This window comes from Chiloscyllium plagiosum, unplaced genomic scaffold, assembly GCF_037043375.1.
Source record: "Chiloscyllium plagiosum isolate Xiang-an unplaced genomic scaffold, Cpla_swu_hap1 HiC_scaffold_2, whole genome shotgun sequence".
Taxonomy (NCBI): domain Eukaryota; kingdom Metazoa; phylum Chordata; class Chondrichthyes; order Orectolobiformes; family Hemiscylliidae; genus Chiloscyllium; species Chiloscyllium plagiosum.
Window position 1 is genome coordinate 152,466,505 of NW_028270140.1, and position 27,645 is coordinate 152,494,149.

A 27,645-nucleotide genomic window follows, 5' to 3' on the forward strand; every position below is an offset into this window, starting at 1 on the left:
TCATGTCGTGTCTGAATTTCGGTGAGGTGGGAGTGCAAAGTGATTAAAACTGAGACCTTTGCTGAGTACAGAACGTTCAGCATCGGAGAAGGGATAGTGATTGTCCAACAAGAGGTGGAGGGAGGAGAATGGGGAGAGACAAGTGGGACAGTGGGTGGAGGAAGGTTCCAGAGGGGTGGGGGTACATGGTATTGGGTGAATCAGCCGGAGAATTTAGTCGAACTGGGGCTCAGGACAGCTTTGAGACAATGTGAAGGTGTGCTGATGGAGAGAGAGGTCAAGAGTGTGTATATGATGGCACATAGCACTGAGTGTGGGTCTCAGGATGTGGTGAGAGCAGCTGTCTGAGGAGTGATGGACATCATGGAGAGAGCTGTGATCCTGGGTGGATTCAAAACACAAAGGATGAAACTCATTCACTGTTTGTGTCAATGAATGACCCCATCCCGTCCCATCAATCCCTCTCATCCCCATAGCCTCGGTGCTAACACATGCTGTCTGGCTACCACCCTTTGGCCTTATCGAGAGTAGTGGGGACAAGGTAGGCGAGCAGAACTGAGCCAGAACCAGATCAGTTATGGTCTTAATGAATTGGGAGAAAACTCAATGGACCATAGGGCTTACCCCTGCTGTGAAGTACGATGTACTTATCTTCTTTAAATTGAAGCAGATGAGGTTCAAAGTTACTGGCTGTGTGGTTTGAAAATTGGCTTTGGGCCAGGAAGCAGAGCGCTGTGGTCTGTGGTTTTATTTCAGACTGGAGGGAAGTGTGCAGAGCTGGTGATATAATTCTCTTCTTGATCTTTGTGATTGATCTGCACTCAGGGATACAGGACAAACTCTAATGTTTGCAGATGACACAAAATTCAAAACCACAGTGAAGAGTGAGGAAAGTGCTCACAGGCTCTGGGGCATATAGGCTGGTGAAATGGCCAGCCAAATGAAAGTTAACACTGGGAAGAGTGAAGTGACACATCATGATAGGAAGAACAAAGAGAGGTGCGATAAATGGTGTAATTTTACAATGGTTACAGGAACAGAAAGATAGCAGAAATGCACATTGAGAAGTCTTTGAAGCTTGGAGGTTTCATTGAAATGGATTAAAAGAGGCAAAAGAAAAGTTTGTTTTTATTGAATGCCACATGGAGTAGAAAAGCAAGGATGGACATTTCCAAAACATCAGTTCGAACCCAGCGAGAGACAAATGACCAATTCTGTGCACTATCCTTTAAGGACGATGTTTTTGTGCAAAGCAGATGAATCGAATGGTTCCAGGGAAGAGAGACTTCAGTTCTTTGGAGGAACTGGTGTTGTCTTTACAACAGAGAAGATTCAGGGGAGATTTGATTGGGCTGTGCCAATTCAAGAACAGTCTTTCGAAAGCAAGTCATGAGCAACTGTTTCCAATGGCAGGACAGTCAGTTAGTAAATGGATCCAGGTAAAGGTGTTGATGAAAGAACCAGAGGTCATATGACAGACTCAATGCAGCAGACCCAGGAAAGGACACAGGGTGTGTGACTAATTTCAATAGCTTTTTCAAAGGGCCAGCCCAGGCACAGGGGGCTGAGTGGTCTCCTCCTGTTATGTCTGATACTGTACAACGGGAAGACAATATTTCCTGTTTTGCTGCCACACTGTCGTGGCATTCCATAAGAGACACGTGCGATGTGAGAGAGTTAACTATGATCTGTACCTGTCAGAGACTGGAACAGTTAATTAGATTAGATTACTTACAGTGTGGAAACAGGCCTTTCGGCCCACCCAGTCCACACCGATCCTCCAAAGAGCAACTCACCCAGACCCATTCCCCTACATTTACTCCTTTCAACAAACACTACGGGCAATTGAGTATGGCCAATTCACCTAACCTGCACATCTTTGGACTGTGGGAGGACATTGGAGCACTTGGAGGAAACCCACGCAGACACAGGGAGAATGTGCAAACTCCACACAGACAGTTGCCTGAGGTGGGAATTGAACCCAGGTCCCTGGCGCTGTGAGGCAGCAGTGCTAACCACTGTGCCACCGTGCCACCCCTTAATGAGCTCTGAGTCTCAGAACCATTTGTATTTAACAAGGTGATTGTGAATTGAAACATTATAAAACATCCTGCAAGGTGAACAAATGTTCACAAGCTGCAGTAGTTGGTTAATGAATTGAAGAAGTCCCAAACACACTCAAACAATGAAATGATTAAAAAATACAGAGGCAAAAGCTTTTGAAGTTTGTGTCTTTTGAAGAACAGGGAATGTGTCCAAACACTGTTCAGTTTCCTGACCATGAGGATGCAGTCACTGCAATGCTGTTCGTTACTGCAGTTACATGGGATCACCACCACCTCCAAGTTCCCTTCCAAGCCACCCACTCTGTACCAACATGGAAATATATTGTCGTTCGCTCACTGTCACTGGGTCACAATCCTGGAATTCCCTCCCCAGTGGCATTGTGGGTCTCCCAACATTTACACAGACTGATGATGAAAGCAAGGACTTTTTGCTGCCTTGTGGAGAGCTTTGTTGTCAAACAGTCACTGCCATAGTTTATGAAGTTTGAGCTGTCTCAGCTGATCGAGTGTTGGATCTCTTCCCCAAAGGTATTGAGAAGCAGAGTGCCCTAGTGGTCACTTGTGGGCTGGACTGAGACTGGCAGTGATGGGCAGAGCCAGTGATGTCAGCCCTGGGCACCCTTTTGAGGGAGGTGCCTCCCAAGCTATCGTGAGTGCTAAATGTATCTCGGAGTCTTAGCATATACGGGAGGTAGAATATTTAACTGACCAGTGATGTGTGTTTTGGTTTGGCAACACTCAAGCATTGGCCAAGTCCCTTGTTTGCAGCATTGAAGAGATCAAGGGTGGCTTGCTAGTCGGGTGCGGAATGTGAAAACAACAGTGATGTTATCAGTGCATACTGCATCTTATGTGGGTCTGTTGTGGTCATTTTATTATTAGCATGGATGAGACTGAGGTTAAAGAGATTTCTATCTGGGCAGTGTTTAATCCTGACACCAGGACAAAATGCTCCACCATTCAAGAGGATCATGTCTGAGCTTGTAGTTCAACACCACTTTCCTGCACTATCCCCTTACCCCTCAATGTTTTTAATGCCGGGAAATCTATCAATCTCATTCATGAACATACTCAATGGTTAAGCTTCCACAGCTCTCTGATGAGAGAATTCCCAAGATTAGCTGCTTCGAAACAATCAATTCCCTCTCATCTCAGTTCCAACCACCTATCCCTCATTCTGAGACTGTATTCCCTGGTTCAAGACAGTGTATGACACTCACTCTGTAACAAGTGAATCTTTTTGTTGATATGGAAATCCGATCCGTTCACCACATTCCAGAGGGATCTCACCAAAGATCGATATAATTGCAGTGAGATGTCAGGAATTAAGGGAGGGCCACAGCAGGAGTGAAGGAAGGCCTGAACCAGGAGTGAGGGAAGGCCTGCAGCAGGAGTGAGGGAAGGACTGAACCAGGAGTGAGTAAGTTACCCTAGATCTCTTCAATGCTTCTAAGGGTTGTACCATTTACTGTATACTTCCCTCTTGCATTCGACCTTATGCACCACCACATGTCTCTACAAATTAAATTTCAGCAGCCATTTCTTTGCCCAAGTCTACAACCTTTATATGTCCTGCTGTATCCTCTGGCAATCTTCCTCACTATCCAAAGCTCCCTCAATCTTTGTGTCATCTGCAAACTTACTAATCATACCACCTACAATATTCTCCAAAATATTTATAAATGTTGTGAACTAACAGGGGTCCCAACACTGACTCCTGTGGATCACCAATGGTCACAGATTTCCAGTCAGAAAAACACCCTTCCACCACTACTCTCTTTCTTCTATGACTAAGCCAATTCTGCATCCATCTTACTACCTCTCCGCAAAGTTGAAAAACTTTGTCAAAGGCCTTATGAAAGTCCATGTGGACAATATCTATCACCCTGTCGTTGTCAATCATGAAATTTGCTCAAAAGGCTGAATCAAGTTTCTGTGACATGACCTTCCTGCACAAAGCCATGTTGCCTCGTGTTAATAAGCAGATATTTTTTTCAAATTGAGTATAGCCAGTCATTAAGAATCTACTCCAATATTTTCCGTACTACGGACGTAAGGCTCACCAGCCTGTAAGTTCCTGTATTATCCCTGTTACCCTCAAATAAAGGGACAATGTTGGCTCTTCTCCAGTGCTCTGGGATCTGTCCTGTGACGAAACAGAATCCAAAGATTCTGTACAAGCTCCCAACAATTTGCTTCCTCACCTCGATGAGTCAGAGGAGACAAATCTCTGTTTCTTTATATTAAAATATCTATTTCTGTACCCTCCATTTACCAAAGTAAATGGTAATTCATCCTGTTCAATGTTTCTAAATGCAGACTTGCTGCAGTGCAATCTTTGAGACTGGCTGCTGCTTTCCATCACTTCCTGATGACATTGGCTTCCTCTTTGAGCATGTGGCACCTTGCAGCCCTGTATAAATCTGCTCACTGACAGCCCCTCTCATTCTTCAACAATTATTGTACCTTACACCAGTGTCCTTTTGTGGGACTGGAGTCACATGTACACCAGACCAGGTATGCAATGGGATGCATTGAAGAAGGAAATAAGGAGAGTTGGGGCTAAAGGGTGGGACCAACAAATCTAGTGAACCTTGAACACTGAGGAATACACAGCATTGGATGAAGGGAAAAGGGAGGCTTATGGCAGACACTGAGAATTCAAAACAGTAGCGATTTCTGGAGGATTATAAAATGTGCAAGTAGGAAATTAAAGTGGAGATTCGGAGTGCTAAAAGGAAATATGAAAGTATACTGACAGGTAATAAAAAGAAGCATCCAAAATATTTAAGGAATATTCATGGTAAAAAGACAACAAAGACCATGGTTGTAATTGAAACTTGAACCCAGAGGATGTACGTCAGGCTGTAATTGACAACTTTATGTTGGTGTTCAGGCGTGAGAGGGATGATTTTGGTGTAGAAATCAGGGAGATAGTCTGTGACAAGATTAAAGAAATTAACATAGAGAGGAACTGCTGAGTGGTATGGGCAGCAAAAAGGAGATAAATCTCCAGGGCAAGATGAAATGTATCTCAGGTTGTTGAGTGAGGCAGGGGAGAAAATAGCAGGGGCTTTGGAAATAATTTTCCATTCCTCTCCGGCTGCAGGAGAGGTGCTGGAGGACAGGAGGACAGCCAGTGTGGTACCTCAAGATGGGAACAAGGGATAAACCAGGAAGCTTCAGGCTAGTCAGTCTAAACTCTGTGTCAAAACGTGTGGCAGGTCAGGCTGATGAAGGACTTATGTCTAAAACGTTGACCCTCCTGCTCCTCAGATGCTGCCTGACCTGCTGTGCTTTTCTAGTGCCACACTGTTCGACTCTGACTCTCCAGCATGTACAGTCCTCACTTTCTCTCAGTCTATACTCAGTGGTGTGGAAACTGTTCGAAGTAATTCTGAGGGACAGAATGGACCTGCATTTGGAGGAACAGGGATCAATCACGAACATGGATTTGTTCAGGAAGTTATATCTTAACAACTTCCCTGAATTTTTTTGAAGAGGTGACCAGATGTGACCAGGGGAATGAATTTGATGCCATCTTTTTAATGCAAAGGGAGATAGATTTTAAAAGAGATCTTATTGAATAATGGAGCAGGCTTGAGGGGCCAGATAGGTAGCATCTGTGGTGCAGGAGAATTGACATTTCGAGTATAAGCCATTCATCAGGAAGGATCTTTCTTCCTGATGGAAGGCTTCTTCCCAAAATGACGACTCTCCTGCATCTCAGATGCTGCCTGACGGCTGTGCTTTTCCAGCTCCACACTCTTCGACTCTAATCTCCAGCATCCGCAGTCCTCACATTCTCCTCGAGGGGTCAGATAGCCCTCTCCTGATCCTAGTTCTTATGTTCTTGTGTCTTCTTGGACTTCGGCAAGACTTTTGACCAGGTTCCACATGGTAGATCGACAGCAAAGGTGAGAGCCCATGGGATCCAAGGAAATTTGGTAAATTGGATGAACAATTTGCTGACTGGCAGGAAACAGAGGGTGATGGTCGAGGGGCATTTTTGTGACTGGAAGTGTGTGTCCAGTGGGATCCCACAGGGGTCACTGTTGGGGCCCTTGCTATTTGCGGTTTTTCGTAAATGATTTAGACTTGAATGAAGAAGGGTTGATTAATATGGTCCCAGATGATAAACAAATAGTTGGGGTAGTAAATATTGAGGAGGATAGCCTTAGACAACAAGATGATCTATACAGACTGGTCAGATAGACTGATCAGTAGCAAACAGTATTCAACCTGGATAAGCGTGAGGTGATACACTTGGGCAGGACAGAAAAGGCAAGGGAAGACTTAATGAGCAATAGGACCCTGGGATATACCAAGGATCAGAGCGACCTTGGTGTGCATGTACACCAGTCCCCTTAATGTATCGGGACAGGTGGATAATGTGGATAAAAAACCCTATGGGATACTTTCCTTTATTAGTTGAAGCATAGAGCTTAATTCAGAGCAGTGAGGTTATGCTGGAACTGTATGAAAAATTGGTTAGGTCACAGCTAAAGAATTGTGTGAAGTTCAGGAATCCACATTATGGGAGGGATCTGGAGAAGGTACAGAGCAGGATGTTACCTGGCTGGAGAGTTTCAATTCTGAAGAGAAGTTGGATAGATTGTTTTCTCCAGGGAGGAGATTGAGAGGAAACATGATTGAGATGCGTAAAATTATAAGGGACATAAAATCGGTTGAATTGAAAATGGTTTCCCCATGATGGAGTGATCAGTGACCATGGGGCATTAATTTAAGGTACGGGGCAGGGCATTTGTTTTTATTCATTCATGAAACATGCATGTCACTGGCTGGCCAGCATTCATTGCCTATTCCTTGTTGATCTCTTGAGAAGATGGCAATGAGCTGCCTTCTTAAACCGTTACAGTCCATGTGCTGGAGGGAGACCCATAATGCCTTTCAGGAGTGAATTCCAGCATTTTGACCGAACAAGAGTGAAGGAGTGATGATATATTTCCAAGCCAGGATGGTGAGTGCCTTGGAGGGGAATTTGCAGGTGGTGGTGTTCCCATTTATCTGCTGCCACTGAACGTTTAGCTGGAGGTGGTAGTGGGTTGGGAAGGTGATGGCTCAGGATCTTTGATGAATGTTAGAGGTTTATTGGAGATGTGAGGGAAACCTTTTCACTCGGAGGATGGTGGGTATCTGGAAGTCATTGCTTTTAAGGGTGACACAGACATGAAACCCTCATAATGTTTAAGACCTGTTTAGGTGTGCACTTGCAATGTCGATGTATAAGGCATTGGGGCAACTGCTGGATAATAGAATTGGAATGGGTAGATGGTTGGTTTTGACCAGCATGGACTCAATGAGCCAAAGGGCCTTTTACTGTGCTCTACATTTCTATGACTCTATGATTAAGACCATTAGGGGTCTTGTGGTACAGTGGTAATGTCCCTCCTTCAAAGCCAGGAGGCCTCCGTGAAGTCCCACTTGATCCAGAGGTGTGTAATAATATCTCTAATCATTGTGTTTGGAAAATATCTCCAGGAAAGTATTACTCACTTGAAATACCTGGCAATGGGCATCAATGTGCCACATTTTAGCATGGTGAGGGGATGGTAAGTGGGTTATGGAAGGGGTAGCATAAAAGATACGCCTTAGCAAGGGGCACACTTAGAGTTTAACTCCCAATAAGTTCCCTCATGTAAACTGTGATCCACAATATCTCTGAGACACTGTGAGCCGTGATTCTTTAAAATCATGGACCGACTGGATGTACATTGTGGAGGAGCAGGATGTGTTTCCCTCTGCAATGGAGGGGATTGGCTCAGAGTGCTGGGTGCAGGGTTTGTAACCTGAACCATGGGACTGTGGGAAAATTGGAAACCCTGGGATAGGGTTGGGAATCATGGAATCAGGAACCCCCATGGGAAGGCATCTGAGACTTCCCGACTTGGAGAATGTGGAAAGATCGTTTATGCTCTTCTTTTCTTGAGAACTTCAATCAACTTCATCCCAACCCTTCCAGTGCAACAGGATACAAACATAATTTGTGATCCCACACCTTGTAATTTAACTCTGTGAGACCTGAAGTCATCATTCTGCACCACACTCTTTCTCAGGTCAGAATGTCCTTCCCAAGGTGTGGTGCCCAGAACGGCTCATGAGTTGAAAAAGGCATAAAATTAAAGATTATCCTTCTCAGGTTCAAATTCTTCCACAAAATTGGGTCTGTCATCCTTATATACTCACAATATTTCCAAATCTGGCCCCTCCATATCCCTTCCTGTAAACATAAACTCACCATAGTCCCATAGGGCATTGGGCTGTTCTCTCATTAGAGAGGAAAAGCTAGGCAAACGTGAGGACTGCAGATCCTGGAAATCAGAGTCTAGATTAGAGTGATGAAGGGCTTTTGCCCGAAATGTCGATTTTCCTGTTCCTCAGATGCTGCCTGACCTGCTGTGCTTTTCCAGCACCACTCTAATCTACACTCGTTAGAGAGAGATGTGTGGTGGTGGTTTCACCGGACAGTAATAGTAACATCACTGGGGTCTAATTTTCAATCTCCAAGACTGTGAGAATCCCTGTCCAAACCTCTCCAACTCTCTTTCCCCCTCTGAAGTCACTCCTTAATACATGCGTGTTGAAACACCACCTGTCCAAATAACTCTGAATAGGGTTTGATTTCTGATTCTCATGCAGTTCATCGAACATTTTCCAATGGTAAAGCTGTGATGTGAATCCAGGATTCTGTACGATTCTTTGATTCTCGAGTCAGAAAGCTGATGCAGTAAGGCAGTTTCAAAGTGGATACTGTTTGTATTACAGCTCAGCCTGATTCCTGTACCTATGCCAGCATCGTGTTTGACAGCAATAGAAAAGGTAACCAGCTACATACTTTTTTTCCACATAGTGATGTTTCTAAACATTTAAAATACATCCTCCTCACTAACAGACTGTTCTCTTTCAGTTCAAGGTGGCAAGACTCTCCGGGTTGCTGATTCAGAAGAGAGTGAGTCAGTTTTGTCCTTTTAGAATCCTAATCCTAATTCTTTCTCCTTTCCCAATCCCTGAAGCCCATTCTCCGATGTGTGGGACAGTGCTAGTTGGGCCTGGGTGATCCATTTCCTTGTTATTTGAGACCCTAACTTTGGGTGGCGCCATTATGGAGATTTAATCACATGACCTTAAAGCTCCATTCTCTCATTGGCCCGTCGATCTGTTCATCTTCATTAGGGTGTTGCTTTACTCCACCAATCAGAAAGCAAACAGACTCTCCACTATCCCATTGGATGATACTTGACTGTCTCTCAAAAAGCTTGTCTCTCCCAATGTGTTTATAAGCGTCATAAAGATAATGAGGGGGAAAATGTACAACTGTTGGAGTAAGTATTTCCCTTTCCTGTAACTACTCTGATAGTGATGGGACTGATATTTGGGTAAATGTGCCCCTTTCCTGTATTTACCCTCAAACTGAAAATATAATTATCATCAGCTCTGATTTCTGTCTCTTTCTAGCGGATGTAACCTATGCAGCTGTGGTGAAGAATCATTAGGAGTGAATAAGAACTGAACCTGTGTCACTGAGGTTGTATTGTATCTCAGATCAAATTCAAGGAACGTCATGGAACTTACCAGCTCAGAAACTTGGCATTATTATTCTTCAAAATTGTTTTTAAAATTTTTTTTTAATTTGTGCCTTTTTATCTTAGTGTATTTTTAATTGTGGACTGAAACGCATCAGAATTGTTGAAAACCAAGGATTGTTTAAGGGATACTGCACACTTTTGAAAGTAAGTAAACTGGCACTCATTGTAAGTATTGTTTACACAGCTGCTGGGTCAGACAGCAGCAGAAGAAGGTGCAGACGAACTGGAGACATGCCCATGTACAAATGGCGATTCAGCCAGAAATAAGTATCTGATTGGTCTTTGTACTAAAGACCAGTAATCAATGACAAAGACCGTTTTGCTGCCAATGACTATGTGATTGGTTCCCAGGTAATTGAACAGTTTGTGGATATGAACATGACAGGGAGAAGCCATCCGACCTCCACCATCTCAGGAACTGTTCATCATCAGCTCTGTTCCCGGCTGTAAAAGCTACTTTAAACCTGAGGATAACCAACTGATTGTCTTTTCCTTCAGCAGTTGCAGTAAGTTCTGACCTTTAATGAGTAAGTCAGACCATTTATAAACCACACACTGTATCTCTAGTAAACCAGTGACAGCATCTGGAGAAGCAGCATTCTGATCAGCACAAGAATCATCTCAGCGGATCCCGCGAACAGGGATCGACGAAACTGTTTTCTGTGTGTTCCTTCCACTCAAAAATTGATGTTTAGTTTCTGTGTGTGTGTGTGTGTGTATGTCTGTGTGTGCACGCGCACGTGTGTGTGTGTGTCTCTGTGTGTGTGTCTGTGTGTGTGCATGCACGCGTGTGTGCGTCATTGTGTGTGTCTGTGTGTGTGTCTGTGTGTGTGTGTGCACGCGCACGTGTCTGTGACTGTGTGTGTGTCTGTGTGTGCATGCACACGTGTGTGCGTCTGTGTGTGTGCGTGTGTGTACGCACGCACACGTGTGTGCGTCTGTGTGTGTGTCCATGTGTGTACAATGTGTGCTTGCTTTTAAGGGGACTTGGTTCATGAGCACCTTAGAGTTTTAACTAATGGTGTTATAACTCAATGGTCCATCATCTTTCTGTGGAATTAGAGTCTATTTATGTGTGATAAATAGTAATCCTTATGAAGTACAGGAACCTAGTCTGTGCTTTCTGTCTTCTTTACTCTAAAACTCAGGAGAAACTAACTTTTGTGACAACTCAAGGAATAATGCAACTTGATTTCCAACATGCTCCCTCAGTGAGGCAGAACAGTATCCATCCATATGTAATAGACCACACTTGGAATATTGTGTCCAGTTCTGGTCGCCCTACTATAGGAAAGATACAGAGGGTTTGGAGAGGGTGCAAAGAAGGTTTACCAGGATGCTGCCTGGACTGGAAAGCTTGCCTTATGAAGAAAGGTTGAATAAGCTTGGACTTTTCTCTCTGGAGCGAAGGAGGAAGAGAGGAGACCTGATCAAGGTGTACAAGATAATGAGAGGAATAGATAGAGGCAATAGCCAGAGACTTTTCCCCAGGGCAGGATTGACTGGTACGAGAAGTCATAGTTTGAAGATATTGGGGGAAGGTATAAAGGAGACATCAGAGGTAGGTTCTTTACGCAGAGAGTTGTGAAGGTATGGAATGCATTGCCAGCTGTGGTGGTGGAAGCAGAGTCATTGGAGACATTTAAGCGACTGCTGGACATGCACATGAGTTGAGGGGTGTGTAGGTTAAGTTACTATATTTTACATTAGAATTAAATCTTGGCACAACATCGTGGGCCAAAGGGCCTGTTCTGTGCTGTATTTTTCTATTTTCAATGTTCTATGTACGGTGTGTCAATATATTTTATATTTATTTTCTGTATCTCTGTGGATGTGGGACAGATTTCATTGGTCATCCCCCTGAAGATTGTGTTGGACATCTGGCTGTGTCAAAGATGTTTTGAATAATGATTTTTGGGATTGCTCACTAAATATTAAGAAAGCAAAAGGTTTGCATTTCTATTGTGCTAATGATGTTGATCACTCGATCCCTCTGACCCAGAAAGGGAACAGTTTTAGTCACTGACGTTGGATCATGGAGAAACATTGACCAGAATGTCAGGGAATATTGGCCACTGGATCATGTGGGCCTACCCCTGTTGTCACAGCTAATGCTGCTGAGATTATGGGTGGAATCTTACAGGGGCCTGAGTGATGACCCAAGATCAAATTTGTGATGGAATCAGATGAAAAGTGCGCTGAGGTCTATCCCGGTATCGGGAGCATCTCGCTGCATCTTTTATGGATTTGCTGAGCAGTGAGGCAGGTCTCTCATTGGGCAACAGCAAATTGTGAATTAAGGGGCATTATAACATCTTAAATGTCTTATTACTGCCCGAACCTTACTGACTAACATTCAGCTTCCTGTCTTACCAAACATGCCAAGCAAGCTGGACATGGTGAATCCTCAACATGGTGGACAGAGCAGGTACTGGAGACTTCAGCTCATCGCTGGCTGTGAGGACCCACCGTGTTGCTCATCACCAAACAGCGTCTCAGGGAATGATCCACAGGCATTATTCACACACACACCCATCATCCACAGACATTGGCATCCCGACATTTACCAGCCCCTCTCCATCTTCACGGCAGCTCTCCGATATATTGATAGGTCACGTTCGACGCACAGACCCACACTGAGGGCAATTAACATTGAAAGGTTACTGTGGGCAGAGGGACAGGCACCCAGTTCTTGGATTGGACCAGGCTGCATCTCAGGGTCCACACTCCAGGCCTTATCATCACATGGGCTGCAGTCACAAACAACCCATTCTCAGTGTCTAATGGTCACCATGAGCAGCTATTCATTCTTCCAGGCTGACCTTTACATTTAGTTCCTGCTTGTCTGTGTCTGTGTGTCTGAGTTCTGATGAAGGGTCACTGCACTGAAACATTAACTCTGCTTTCTTTCCACACATGCTGCCAGACCTGTTGAGATTTTCCAGCTGTTTTTCTCCTATTTCTGATTGCCAGCATCCACAGTTGTTTGGGTATTTTTGGTATATCAGGACTGCTTGCTTGCTTGCTCAGTTAGCACCGACCTGCCTGCTCACAGTATCCACTCCTTTCCTTCCCTTACCTTACCAGGCCATGCTGTGCCATGTCAGGCTTGGTTGGTGTGGGTGTCCTGGCGATGCTCTCTGAGGCGCGCTGAGAGTGAGTGTCCTGTCTCCCCAATGTAGAGGAGACCGCATTGGGAGCAACGGATACAGTAAATGACATGTGTGAAAGTGCAGGTGACACTTTGATGGATGTGGAGGTCTACTTTGATTGGTTTGTTTAATATATCATATCAATTGCATGACACTATGATCTTGTGCAATAAGTTCTGTGTTTTATGATCCTGCCCCATTAGCTAGCTGGCAAAGGAGCACTGCTCCGAAAACTAGGACAGGTTTCCCCCGCTATCCAAAACTGGAGCGTTTCTGTGAAACCTCTTGTAAGCTGAAATTGCGGATAGTGAAAGGCATTAATTTAAATGGAAAAAATGTTGTCTTTCTTCGTAAAAGCGAAATCATCTCAGATTTCCTTCAGTTAGCGAAAACATATACTAATGTCGATCTTTCGTAAAAGTGAAGTGGTGCAAAGTGAATTTTTGAAAAGCAGGAGATCCCTATACTTAATACCAAATAAAACGGTTGGACTATAACCAGATACTGTGTGATTTTTAACTTAATAGCACAAGGTAGGCCAATTCAAAACAACCCATCACTGCACCTGTGTGGTCCACAGAAATCCACAGTGCAGGGGAAAAAAATCAAAGGAAAGAATTAATTAGATCAGGGAAAACTTAATTAGGTCAGAATTAAAATTTTTATTGACAATTGGTGACAAGAAGGAACTAAAAAGAGCAGGTAAACAGGGGATTTAGAATCTCCTCAAGAAAACAAAAATATAACCAGGAGATTAGGGAAAAAAAGTAAACAGGAGATTTTGAATTTCCTCAGTTCAGGGGACTGACTCCAAGCTGGCTAGCCACAGCCGGTGCATTACTGTGGGCTCTGTTTTTGAGACCTGAATCCTGAACTGGTTGATTTACACAGCCAGTTTGTTCCTGTTACTCCTTTTTGAGAGAAAGAAACCAAAGAGAGCAGGTGGCAGGACTGGCGAATGGAGAAAAAGTCCCTGGGCACTCAACGGGAGATGACCACACCGTATCTCCACGTGGTCTAAAAGCACTTAACTGAACAAAGAATTCTCAAGTACCTGCCTTAAAGGGTCAGTTTCAAGTACCCTACCACACAGAGTGCACAGCACGGGGGGTAACCACAGGATGTCTCCACTGGTCTAAACTACTTAACTGAACAAAGAATTCTCAAGTGCTTGTCTTAATGGGTCAGTTTAAGTACTTTACAGATAAAAACAAACAAACTATCCCAACCACTGAAAGCGGCAATGAATTGATAAGTGCGTCCTTGATTGTTTGATGTGATGAAATAGCTCTTGCTTGTGGACTATGGTTACCCTGGGGAGAGATCTGTTATTATCCTTGTTTAATAACTGAACAGTTTTGACACAATACAATGGATATGCTCAGGATGTATATGACCTAACCCTCCCCCACCTTTTTTTTAAACAAAAACAAAACATGGTAATGTGAATCCCAGGTGGAATGTTAGGTCGGGGTTAGAGGCCTATTAGACTCCAACCTTGGTTTCTAGCGGTAGACGTTAGGACTGATTAAATGACCTGATCATGACGTGGTTAGGAGAAAAACAAAATCTGAGACGAGGTGGTCATGAAGGCCAATGTTTCAAAGATGAGTGAATGTGTCAGGGATTGCAAGAGATCAATCATTGAAATATAAACAAAAATGAAGCTGGCCTGATTGACAGAGACCACTTTAAGGAGAAAGTGAGGTCTGCAGATGCTGGAGATCAGAGCTGAAAATGTGTTGCTGGTAAAGCACAGCAGGTCAGGCAGCATCCAAGGAACAGGAGAATCGACATTTCGGGCATAAGCCCTTCATCAGGAATCCTGATGAAGGGCTTATGCCCGAAACGTCGATTCTCCTGTTCCTTGGATGCTGCCTGACCTGCTGTGCTTTACCAGCAACACATTTTTAGAGACCACTTTAAATGTGGGTCATAGAAATGAAGATGAAAGTGAAGGTACCACGAAGAATCTGACTTGGAGATTCTATCCAATGAGCAGAAAATTGAAGAATTATAACTTGGTGAAATTCCTCAGCGTGCGGAGGAATAAAGCTGGAAGAGGTGTGAGCTGCAGGCGAGTTTTGATCACCAGAAACAGTTGCACCTTCCCTTGTGTGACTGTCAGGAGCTGTTTCATCACTTGGACCATTGAATCGGTGCATTGGTCAAAGAGGCACCAAGCAGAGAGTCTGAATCCTCTATCTCTGGGGTGTCTGTATCAAATCCTCCCAGTTCTCCCATTGGTGAGCTATCAGCCCCCCTATTGGAGAAATGTGGAATTGCCACCTGGGAGTTTGCGTTAGTTTTGTTTCGACTGCAATTCTCTCAGCTCCCAGACATGGGCCATGCCATGCCCCCTATTGGAGACATCTGGAATTACCATCTGGGAGTCTGAGCTCGCATGCTCTGGGTTTCCCTGTTGGTTTATTGTCATTCCCCCTTTTGGAGACATCAGGAACTGTTGCTTGACAGTCTGAGTGACTGGTATTCCTGATGAAGGGCTTTTGCCCGAAACATCGATTTTACTGCTCCTCAGATGCTGCCTGAACTGCTGTGCTTTTCCAGCACCTCTAATCCAGAGTCTGAATGAGTCTCATGTGTGTGGTGCGGGGATGCCATGAAGTGTCTGAGTTATACTGAGTCAGGAATGTTCAGTTTGCAGATCTGTCAGGGCGTTCTCGGGAATCTGTGACATGTCTGTGTTGTCACTGGGTAGTGTGTGATGCCAATCTGTTGGACAATCTCCTCTTGGGTCACTTAAACTGGCAGGGGGTCCCTTGGATGTGGAATCTGCTGCCGGTGACAGTGATGGAAGTGTATCATTTCCATCAGGGGTGGGTGCCCTGAGGATGTGTTATGGGGTGTCCTTGGTCTTGTTATTTGTTCTGAAACTGTGTCATCTGCCTTCCATATACTAAGGTGGTGAGAGTGGCTGTGTTGTATGCCAAAGGCTTTTAACTGGTTTCTGTGGTACCAGCCAGTTTTATCCGTGATTAGTAGAATCTTATAGACTGAGGGGCGGGCTTTATCCACCACCATAAGTGGACTGGAATATTTAGGGGAAAGGAAGGAACTTGGCTCATAGACCTGGAGCATTACTTCCTATCCTGTGGGGTACTCGACACGGTTAACTTTGCGATTGAAGTAAGCTTTGCTTAGTTTCTTTCTCATCCCTAACTGGACGGCTACTGCCAGCTGAGTGCCTTTGCTATTGTGGGGGAGGTGCTGTCTGGCTTTTTGTGGGGGAGGGCAGTGAGGGCAGGCTCTGATAGGTCAAGACCGAACAGGTAGACAACCCCTTTCATGGGTCGGCTTGTCATCAGTTGGGGGGCGCGGTGGTATCTCCTCTCCATGAACACAAATGAAAGCACTGTGTCCCAGGTCTTGTTATTCTGTTGCACTGTTTTCCTCATTATCCCTTTCAGTCTGCGGTTCATTCTGTCTGTGATCCCACTGGATTGGGGGTGGTAAGTGATGTGGAATTCCTGTTTGATACCAAACATGGTCATCACATTTTGCATTACTCGGCTGGTGAAATGGGGTTCCCTGATCTGACTCGCTACTGCAGGGTAAACCCCATCTCGTGAACATCTGTTGTGTGAGGATCTGGGCTGTTGTTCTCACTGTGTTTGCCCCAATGGGAAATGCATCGATCCGTTTTATAAAAGTGGCTATGATGTCATGGATGTAGGTGTATCTGTTTTCACATGGAGGCAGAGGACCTATAGAGTCAACTTGGAGGTTTGTCCAGGGCCCTTCCACTGGACATGTGTGCCAACACAGTTCTACAAGTGTTCTGTCACAGCTTCTATTCCCTGGTGCCCATGCCTATCATGGAATTGGTAAATAATGTGGTTCCTGTCCTGAGTCAGGATTACATAGACTCCTGCCTTTTGGACTAACCCGTCATGTACTTGCAGGGAATCTTTCCATCGAGCTGAGGCATCTGGATAAATCCCGCCACAATCTGTTTTAATGGGTCATCACGATGCTGTTCTTGTTTAAGGTCTTCTCCGTTAGTCTGATTTACAGTGACTGCATTGGCCTGCTCACCAATGGGTAACTGCCAACATTTTCCAACATGAGTCCTTTTTTTGGTGAATTCACCTGCTCTGTAGTTACCTTCTGGGGATATCTTGTGGTGGTGTTTAACTTTAATTATACTGTATTGCCTTCCACGGGCAGACTGCAGTCCATATTGAAATAAAGGGGGCTGTTGGTAGTGATTTCCCATTGGCAGAAATTAAACCTTTGCTTCCCAGAGTGGTAAGAATTCAGTGAGGCTGTTGCACACACACACATGCTGTTGGAAAATATATCTGTGGGTGGAGGAACAGGTTGGAGTGGCTGCTAGTTCCACAGCCACAGCTGCTAGTTCCACAGCCTGGGCACCGAGATGGTTGAGTAATTTTCAGGCTAATTCAACCAATAGCTGTCCCTGAGTGTTGGTCATGTATATCCCACAGCAGGTGATCCACATGCCATCCTGTCCGGTGGAGGCTCCATCCACATAAATTCCGATGGTTGTGTCTGCTTGGTTATTCTCTTGTCTCAGCCCTAACCGTTTTCCCTGCTGTTTGGGTCATAAAAGGGCCGGTGGGGTGTTTCATGGCTATGATTTGGCAGTCATGTGGGTCTCCTCCATAATTCAGGCCATCGGCTAGGAAGCTGGGCACCTTGGTACGTTTGCCCGTGATGTCCCAACTCTGAAGTAGTGGAGCCCATCATGTGGCTTGAATCTGGCTCACTGAGCCATCTTTGATTGGGCCGTCCAGCAGGAGCTGGATTGCTGTGTGTTCAGTCAGTATGGTCAGTGGGTTTAAACCAATAATGTAGTCAAAGTATTGGCCTGCCAAAAAGACTGTGTGGTGGTGCCATTCCGACATGGAAAGCCCTTGCTCCACGGGCTGTAGGACCCTGGAGGCATAAGCTCCTGACCCTTGCCTACCGTGTCACTCTTGTAGTGGAACAGCAGCTATCGTCTGGTCTGTGGCTGCAGCTTTGAGGGCGTGTGGTAAACCAGGGTTGGGAACTAGTCAGGCAGGTGCTGTTGTGAGGGCGTGTTTTAACTCAGTTACTGCCTCTGTGTGTTGAGGTGTCCAATTCCAGGCAGCGTTCTTTATCAGTAACTCTGAGACTGGGGCTGCTTTGATGGTGAACCCATCGATGTGGTTCCTGCACTATCCCACTAATCCAAGGAAGGATCAGAGTGCACGACCATCTCGGGGGAGTGGGAATCATTCTATAGTCTCGAATCGCTTTTGGTCTAGTTCCGTTTACCTGTGGGTGATTATCATTCACAAGAATGTGACCCTCGGCTGTAGAATTTGTGTCTTTTTCAGATTAATTTTGCATCCTAGCGTGTGGAACAGATCGAGTAATTCACCTCGGAGCTGAATGTGCTCCTTCTTTGTTTCTGTTTACACAAGTCGGTCGTCTACATATTGTATGTGGCAAAAGCGAGGCCTGCAGATGCTGGAAACTAGAGTTTAGATCAGAGTGGTGCTGGAAAAGCACAGCAGGTCAGGCAGCATCCGAGCAGCAGGAAAATCACATTTTGGGCAAAAGCCCTTCATCAGGAATAGAGCCGATGAAGGGCTTTTCCTCGAAACGTCAATTTTCCTGCTGCTCGGATGTTGCCTGACCTGCTGTGTTTTTCCAGCATCACTCTGATCTAAACTCTACATATTGTATGAGGCAGTCAGGCCAGGAAAACATTTCTCGTCCCTTGGCTAACCATCTGTGAAAAATCGAGTGCGAGTTATGAAATCCTTGGGATAGAAATGTCCAGGTGTACTATTGTTCCTGGAAGATCAAAGTGAATTTGTCCTGGCAGGACGTATTTAAGGATATGGACCAGAAACCATGACTGATATCAAGTCCTGTGAAGTACATTGCTTGTGGGATTTTCTTCATTATTGTGGCTACTGTTGGTGCAGTGAAGGGGGGGGGGGGTTGACTTTATGAAGCTGTCTGTAATCAATGGTTAAACCTATCTGGTTTGCTGATTGACCAAATGAGAATATTATTAGTGGAGGTCCCAGTATTCTTTGCTGTAACAGACTGTCAATCACCTTGGCCACCTCCCCCTCTGCCTGTCTGGGGAAACCATATTGTTTTTGTGGTTTCAGGGTTGGGCCCCTCAATTATCACCTCTCCAGGGATATGCCCACAGTCATGTTTGTGCTGGGCCAATATGCCTTTGTGTTTTGCAGCTATCTCTCCCACAGCCAGATCCTTGGTCATTGTCAGAGGTTTAAACCAGAACTTTCCTGTTGTACTGACTCGATTATCATAGGGACCTGTTGAGGTGATGGATGGGGTGTTAATGGCTGGAGGTAACTGCCCTATGCAGGCATTCACTGGGTCGAATCTAAAATTACATCTCATCAGATAATCGATGCCAAGTATGTGGTTCCCCCTCCCGGGTTGATTAAAATAGCAGGACACTGGCATGTAATATCACCCAGTTTAAATTCTATCGATTCAGTTACGTACCCCTCCTGTACATGACCAGTCAACCCATCTAAAGCAATAGTCCCTGTGGTCCGCCAGGGTATATTTTTAAATCTCGAGGTGTTCAGGGTTGTGTCGGAATCTCCGGTATCCCAAAGGAATTTGACAGGGCGACCTCCTACCTCGCTGTTGACTAGTGGCCAACCTGCACCATCCTACTTCGTGTCACAGACCCATATCAGGGAGGCAGAAGCCTGACACTGTCGTGCGGATGCCTCAAAGGTTGGCATTGAGGGTACGGGGTTGGTTAGTCTCCCACACCCGGGACATTCTCCTCAGAAACCATGCCTCACTGTGTCTTGCCTCTGCAGGATTGAAGTTCACACACACCTTCCTGCTCTCCTTAGTGCCCTGGGAAACTAAACTCCTCACCCACTTAGCTGAGTCAGCCTCGGATAACTGACCCCTGTCTAACTCTCCAGAAACCCCTGTAATGTGTACCCAAAGCGACCGGCAAAGACAGTTGGGTGTGTCCCTTACTTTTGCCTCCCCTTATCCAAGCCGTCGATGGGGTCCCCTCTGTTATAACCGATTGCTGTCAGGATTGGCTTTTTCATGTTGATAAGGGCTCCGTCTCCTACATTTGCTGGGGCTGGGATCATGGGCTGTACTGACTGGCTCAAACACATTACAATAAGTTTCACCTCCTCTCTCTCGTTCAGACCCTGTAAAATGTTCTGCTGCCTGACCTTCTTAAAGAATGTAAAAGGATCAGTGGATGGTTCAAATTCAGGAATATTTTTTGCTATCTTTAGAATTAGTTTAGATTCCCTACAGTGTGGAAACAAGCTCTTCGGGCCAACCAGTCCACACCGACCCTGTGAAGAGTAACCCAACCCGACCCATTTCCCTCTGACTAATGCATCTAACACGATAGACAATTGAGCATAGTCAGTTCACCTGGCCTCCACATCTTTGGACTGTGGGAGGAAATCAGAGTACCCGGAGGAAACCCACGCAGACACGGGGAGAATGTGCAAACTCCACACAGACAGTCACCCAAGGCTAGAATCGAACCTGGGACCCTGGTGCTGTGAGGCAGCAGTGCTAAACACTGAGCCACCATGCCACCCATAAAGTAGGATCTCTACAGGCTTAGAGGGCTGAAGGGCCTGTTCCTGGGCTGTAAATTTTCATTGTTCTTTGTACAGTGTGGAAACAGACCCTTCAGCTGAACAAGTCCACACTGACACTCCAAAGAGTAACCCAATCAAACCCATTCCCCTTCCCAATATTTACCCCATCCCAATATACACCCAACCTACACATCCCTGACCACTATGGGCAATGTAGCATGGCTAATTCACCGAACCTGCACATCTTTGGATTGCAGGAGGAAGCCGGAGCAAACCCAGTCAGACGCGGGGAGAATGTGCCAACTCCACACAGGCAGTTGCCTGAGGCTAGAATCGAACCCAGGTCCCTGGTGCTGTGAGGCAGCAGTGCTATCCACTGAGCCACCATGCTGCCCTGATCTCTGCAGACTGTGCAGCGGTAAATGGGGTGATGTATGTGATTGGGGGCAGGTCCTTCGGGTCCCCGACTTACCTTTCAGTTGTTATTGGGTTCAGTGTGACCGGGAGTGTTCCCAGGGGCATTGAAGGAGGAGACTCCTCTGGGAAGGGTGGGGATAGACCCCAAATCTCTGTGCTCCTGGTACACTGTTGACCGTCTTCCCTGAGCTCATCCCAGTCTATCCTTTGTCCTTTTTCTTCTCTAACCTCTCCGTATGGGCACATTATCCCATTTCGAATGGAAAGCTGTGGTTTTAATTAGTCAATTTCCTGCAGACACTTGGTATGATCTGCAGCTGCCTGCTTCTTCACTTGGAGTTGGGGGCCACGTGTCGTGTGTCCAAGTTCTCGGATGACACGAAGATGAGTGGCAGAGCAAAATGTGCAGAGGACTGTGAAACTTTGCAGAGATACTTAAATGAGAGGGCAAATGTCTGGCAGATGGAATACAATGTTAATAAATGTGAAGTCATCCCATTTTGGGAAGAGTTACAGTAAAAAGGAATATTATTTGAATGATGAGAAGTTGCAGCATGCTGCTATGCAGAGGGACCGGGGTGTCCTTGTACATGAATCACAGAAGGTTAGTCTGCAGGTAAAACAGGGAATTAGGAAGGCAAATGGAATTTTGTCCTTCGTTGCTAAATTGATTGAGATTAAAAGCAGGGAGGTAATGTTACAGCTGTACAAGGTGCTGGTGAGGCATTACCTGGAGTACTGCATGCAGTTTTGGTCTCCTGACTTGAGGAAGGATGCACTGGCACTCGAAGGGGCACAGAGGAGGTTCACTGAGTTGATTCTGGAGTTGAGGGGGTTGGCTTATGAGGAGAGAGTGAGTGGACTGGGATTATATTCGTTAGAATTTAGATGAACAAGGAGGGATTTTAAAGAAACATATAAAAAATTATGAAGGAAATAGATCTGATAGAAATAGAGAGGATGTTTCCACTGGTGGGTGAAACTAGGACAAGAGGGCAGAGCCTCAAGATTAGGGGGAGCAGATTTAGGACTGAATTGAGAAGGAACATCTTCACCCAGAGGGCTGTGAATCTGTGGGTACCCCCTGCCCAGTGAAGTGGTTGACATGACTTCATCAATACTTTGAAAGTGAAGAGATTTTTTTGGAACAATAAAGGAATTAAGGGTTACAGTGAGAGGGTGGGTAAGTGGAGCTGAGGCCATGAATAGATCAGCCATGATCTTATTGAAAGGCGGAGCAGGCCCGAGGGGCCAGATGGCCTACTCCTGCTCCTAGTTCTTATGTTCTTGTGTCTGCCTGGTGTCGTACTTTAACTGCAGCTTGTAAATCCAGACATTTGCTCTTCCACTGGTTTATTTCTTTCTCCAACACTGCGTGCTGAGTATCCTCCGACCTCGCTCACACTGGGGCTGAAATTGCTCCATGTGTAGCGTCCTCTAGCTCCTTACAGACAATTTTTAACTCCTGCTCTGTCCCTAATAACTGCCCTAAAGAGCACATGATCGCTGTGACCTACTAAGTCTGGAAACCTTCTTCCCATGAGCTTTTCTAAGACCATCCCAATACTTCTGCCCGAGGGATCCTGGTTCCGTTTTAACATAACAACATTCTGCCCAAATCAGCCGCTTTTTGTTATTGACATACTGTCTCAGTTTGGTTTCCCATACAGGACAATCCTCTGCTCTGGTCCCTGTCTTTGCCATTTCAATTAAACAGAAAGAGTATCGGGGGGTGGAATGGACTGAGAGTACCGCTGCTGTTACTTTCTTGGTCCTAATACCACTGGGTCTCTCCCGACTTTTCGGTGTTTCACCTGACCTACCCCAAACACACACAGAACCAGTTGTTTGTTGGACTAGAAGTAAAAACCTGTTGGCTTTACCTTTTCAAGAACAGTTCAGTTTTGACCTTTCTATTCGGATTGATTCACTTGGGACTCCTGACCTTCGTGTGGGACAGCTGTCCTCTTAACAAGTGGCTCAGGCAAAATCGCATGGAGTGTCAGGTTGGACAGGATTCGATTTCAGAGCAACAAAGGCACGACATATCGAGGTCCCATCTGGGGTGCCAATTTGTTATTCCTGCCACACAGTGTGTTTAAAATCTGATATTCAGCAAAAGAACTGGAAGACAAAAATATTTGGTTGTTGAACACAATTAATATTAGAACAATAAAGTATACCATAAACTAACAAAAAACCCACAACAAACTATCTTGTGTTTTAGCTTAACCTGGTGTGATCGTATCCCATCCCACTGGAACGGAGCTCCACACGGTGATGTCTTCTTCTTCTTCCGATGGTCTTGGAGGTGTCTTCTCTTTCAGTGGTTATTCTCGGGTTACCGCGCTGAGTGGGGTTTTGCAATGATTCTATTCCTTCAGAGTCATCCTGCCCTTTTGGGGGGGTCTTGAGGATCTGCCAATGGATTGACCAGGTTTGATTGCCCTGATCAATCAGACCCAACCAGGTGTTGGCACATTCATGCCAGGGTGTTCCTTTGGTGTCCATTATGGTAGGTGCTGGGTGCATGTAGCCTCCTCCAAATAAGGGTACTAGGCACCTCCATGTCTATTGAATGACTCCCTGCTCCCAATTGTCCCGAGGGTGGACATTCCATTGTCCCATTCAAGACCAACTTCAGGTGGGTATTGCAGGGTCTGTAGCTGTCAGGTTTGTTTGTAAACCGTCTGTGAGCAGCTGCAGCCTGTCTGGATCCTGCAGCGTGTGGATTAGCACAGTCGCTTTAGTCAAGACTGGGTTTGATTTCCCAGCATGCTTTAATCATTGTCCATCTTTTGTAACTCCATGGTAAGTTTGTTATTGTCCATCATAAGTTCATTATTTTGGCTGACCCATCTGACCACAGGATGTTGTAGGTCCAAGGGATATCAGACTTTCAGTGGTTTTCCGATGAGTGGTGAATTAGTTCAGGAATAGCCCTCGGTAAAACCTGGATAGAATTGGATGTAGGGGATGCCAAAAGGACCAGGTCGGTAATTAATGATGTGGCAATGACTGCTGACAGACCGGGATCCCGTCACTGAGTCACCCTTTAGTTCCCTGTGCACAGTACACAGGCTGTGGTCAACCAGCTCGGAGCTTCTGATCTCCGAGGTCAGCCAGGGTTCTCCTGATTGGCCTGGGTTAACAATCCCAATCAAGGACCTGGTGGTCAGTGAGATCAACCTGGTTCCAATCACTACAGATGTGAGGACTGGAGGTCAGCAAGTTGATCCTGAAACATTTCTTTGGAGTTGTGGTTCTGAAACAACTAATAAAAATAAAGAACCAAACCATAACTTGGGGATTGTTACAAAATTCAGAGCAAATTTAAAATTAAATTCAAAATGTCATTGTGGGCCAAGATGGTGCCCTCCAGCCCATCTCATGCTCACTAATCACATTCAGCATTTTGCACAGACACAGGAAGCTTCTTACAGTTGTCAGCCATCCACAGTTGAGTCAGGGAGACAGCCTTTCTCAGGGGCTCCTGGTACACCCAGCCGGGTGCAGCCTCCGATCTGTCCTGGCCCTGCTCGGGGCAGTCAGAGTCAGGATGATCTCCACATAAGGGATGAGGAACCGAATGATCAGCAGCACACTCTCCGTCTTGACGCTTTCTGCTCTGTCCCAGGCTGTTTTCCTCCTGGAATGACAGAGACAGGTAAAAATACTCCAAAAAACTTGGCGCAGCTTGGACTGAGCCAAAGAAACACAAGAAACAGCCCCCAAGCTTTGGGGCATTGAGAAGGCAATTGTGGGAACTGTAGAAATAACATGCAAACCACACCCTGGCTTCAGCAGCCACAACAGATATTGCAAATCTACCTCATTCTGTTCAGTTCCATATTTGGTTCTAAATGCATCAGAAATAAATATCCTAATGACACAGGCAGGGAGTGTTTCATTCTGTTACTTGATTCTGTTCATGGTGGATGACATAGTTTAGCCAAGCATCAGGTCTTTGCGATCTTGTTCAGATAACCTGAAATTCGGATAATTGAATGCCGGATAATTGAGTTTCCTCTGTGTGTGTATGTCAGCAGTGTCAGTACAACCCAGACTCTCTGTGCATCTTTTTACACATGAGAGTGGTGATGAACTCGCCAGAGACCTCTGGTCCTGGGTCAGTCCTTAGCTCCACGAGGTGTGTTCAGTTCAGAAGGGCTAGGACAGCAGCCAGCATCTGTGTCTCCAGTCCCTCTCTCTTCAGCAATAAAGAGGGATCCATATTATCCTTTATCTGATCCGGTGCTGTTCCTGTCCTGAGAGTATTCGATGGGGACAATGTCTCATGGAATCATAGTATCCCGACAGCGTGGAAGCACGGCATTCGGCCCATCAAGCCAACACCGACCTTCTGAAAGACATCACACCTGTATCCAATCCCTTCCCTTATCCCTGCATTTCCCGAGGTGAATACACCTCACCTGCACACCTCTGGACTGTGGGAGGAAATGAAAGCACCCAGAGGAAACCCACGCTGACATAGAGAGAATGTCTCTGTAGGGTTTGTACAGTTGCCAAAGGGTGGAATTGAATCAGGTCCCTGGCGCTGTGAAGCAGCAGTGCTAACCACTGAGCCACCGTGCTGGCAGGAATGTGCAGAGGAGCTTTACTGTGTATTTAATCCAGTGCTTCCCCAGTTCTCAGAGTATTTGATGTTGGGACTGAGGATTTTGAGAAATTTATTGGAAACTAATGCAATATTTCCTTTTCTGGAGTGGCTATGGTTGGTGCCTCACTTTCAAAACAGTCTTTTCATTCTCTCAGCTGCTACTGACTGTATACAGACTTCCCTTTCTGGTTCCTTTCATGTAAGATTGATCAACATTCCTTTGGCAGTGCGCAGGAAGTCAAGTCCTTTCTGTAGATTTTTGTAAAAGGACAAGAGGAAGCGAGTGAGAAGGGTGAAATGCTGGAGTATTGATGGTGAGGTCTCTCTATGTGTGTGTTTCTGCAGTCCTCCTGTCAGTCTCGATACAGGGAAACACTAAGTATTTTCTAACACTGACCTTTCAACTCTATTTTGTTAATCATGGATTTGCTTCCTCCTTGATGACCCGTCTGCTGCCTGGTATTTATTTCCCAAAGCTGTTGCTGTTCAGCACAATGAGCCTTTTCCTTCACCGTGGTTTCTTCATCAGGGAGAAATGATTTGCTTTCTGAAAAAATGAAGGCAGGATAGGATCGCTTACCTGAAGCTGCCAAAACATTCCCATCTGAGCTCCGTGTGGGACAGAGCCCACAGAAACTCATGTGACCTTCCAGAGAGTGAGGGGAGGTACAGAATACTGCAGGCACACCCAGGTTTCAGAGAGATACTGGGACAGAACTGACTGAGAAGTGACAATAATAAAGGCAAATCTTCCATATGACTTTCTAACCACTTTATCCTCCTGTGCTGCAAAGTTAATTAACCAGTACATATGTACCAAGGTCCCTCTCATCCTCTGTGCTTTTCAAGGTGCTGTTGTTCATCATGTCTACCCTTGCCTTGTTTGTCCTGCCCAAGCGCATCATCTCATATATATCCACACTGAATTCCATTTGTAACTGCTCCATCTATCAGACCAGCTCATCTATATCTTCTTACCATCTCAGACTCTTATATTCTAGCTCTATCAAAATGAATGCTGATGTTGCATTTGCCTTCCTAACTGCCAAGTGAACCTGCATGCTGTCCTTAAGTGAATCCTGAACCAGGACTCCAAAATCTACAACTCTTTTCTTCCAAACAAAGTACAAAACCCTTCACATTTCCCCATTATCAACCAATGGTAACTTCTTCACCCAGTATTGTATCCTGTCCAATCCTTCTGCAACCTCCCAAATAGACCATATCCACTGGCTGTCCTTAGTATAACTTATTTGTTACTATCGTGAAGAATTCTAACAGATTTGCCAGGCATGACGTCCCCTTAACAAAATCATGTTGACCCAGGTGAATTTCACCATGCACTTCCAAGTGCTCTGCAATCTTATTCTTAATAATATAGAGACTAAAATCTCACGAATGACTGAGGTCAGGTGAACCGGCCTATATTTTCCTGTCTTCTGACTCCCTCTCTTTAACAAAACCATGCTGTCTGTTTTTGGTCCATCACTCCCTCTCCAACTGTAGATCGATTGTGTCCCTGAAAATTGCTTCCAATTGATTCCCCCCTCCTGAGGTGAGACTGACTGGACTGTAGTTACTTGGTTTATCCTTTGCTCCCTTTTTGAATTGGGGTACCACATTGGCTACAGGAGAGGTGTAGTAAGACTGGAGGGAAGCCAGAGAATAATTCAAAATGTTTAGCAAACATCCTGACTATTTGCCCTTTTGCCTAATACAAGAACTTGGGACATATTTCATCCAGCCTTGGTTTTTAGCCTGCCAGACCACTGTGAACATTCAGGATAAAGCATCATCAATTAGTTTTTCTTTCCCAACAATATGTATAACTTTTATTTTAGACAGCTGCAAATCTAAGCTCCATCTACACAACATTGAAGTCTTAGTTTTAATTTATTGTCCAAAAGTAAGCAGATTATGATCATGAAAAAGCACACAGTCTCAGTGTTTCCATGTCAAACATAATCTTCAAAGTGTTGAAAAACTGATCACAATGCTTCCTTTTCTATAGTCAAGCAGCATTTCTGATATTGGTTCCACGTTTTAGAAAGATAGGCCATAGGCCTCTCCATTCCAGCCTCATCGTCTTGTAAGAGAGCTGCTCTAATCCCCAAATCACTAACATCTCCTGCTAATTGAAATGGTCCATTACACTTCAATGCACTTAATACAGATTCAGTTGTTCAA

At 45.2% G+C, this 27,645-nt stretch overlaps 1 protein-coding gene across 1 annotated transcript in view; it reads left to right on the forward strand.

Annotated features, from left to right (window-relative positions):
* The window catches only part of LOC122546012 (uncharacterized), a 213,856-nt gene that overhangs the window by 42,371 nt on the left and 143,840 nt on the right, over positions 1-27,645 (forward strand). Inside the window, exons 9-12 of the mRNA XM_087974913.1 lie at positions 8,853-8,906; positions 9,001-9,044; position 9,261; positions 9,543-10,179. Coding sequence (XP_087831039.1) covers positions 8,853-8,906; positions 9,001-9,044; position 9,261; positions 9,543-9,580 — 137 coding nt within the window. The 3' untranslated portion in view covers positions 9,581-10,179. The remainder of the gene's footprint in view (positions 1-8,852; positions 8,907-9,000; positions 9,045-9,260; positions 9,262-9,542; positions 10,180-27,645) is intronic.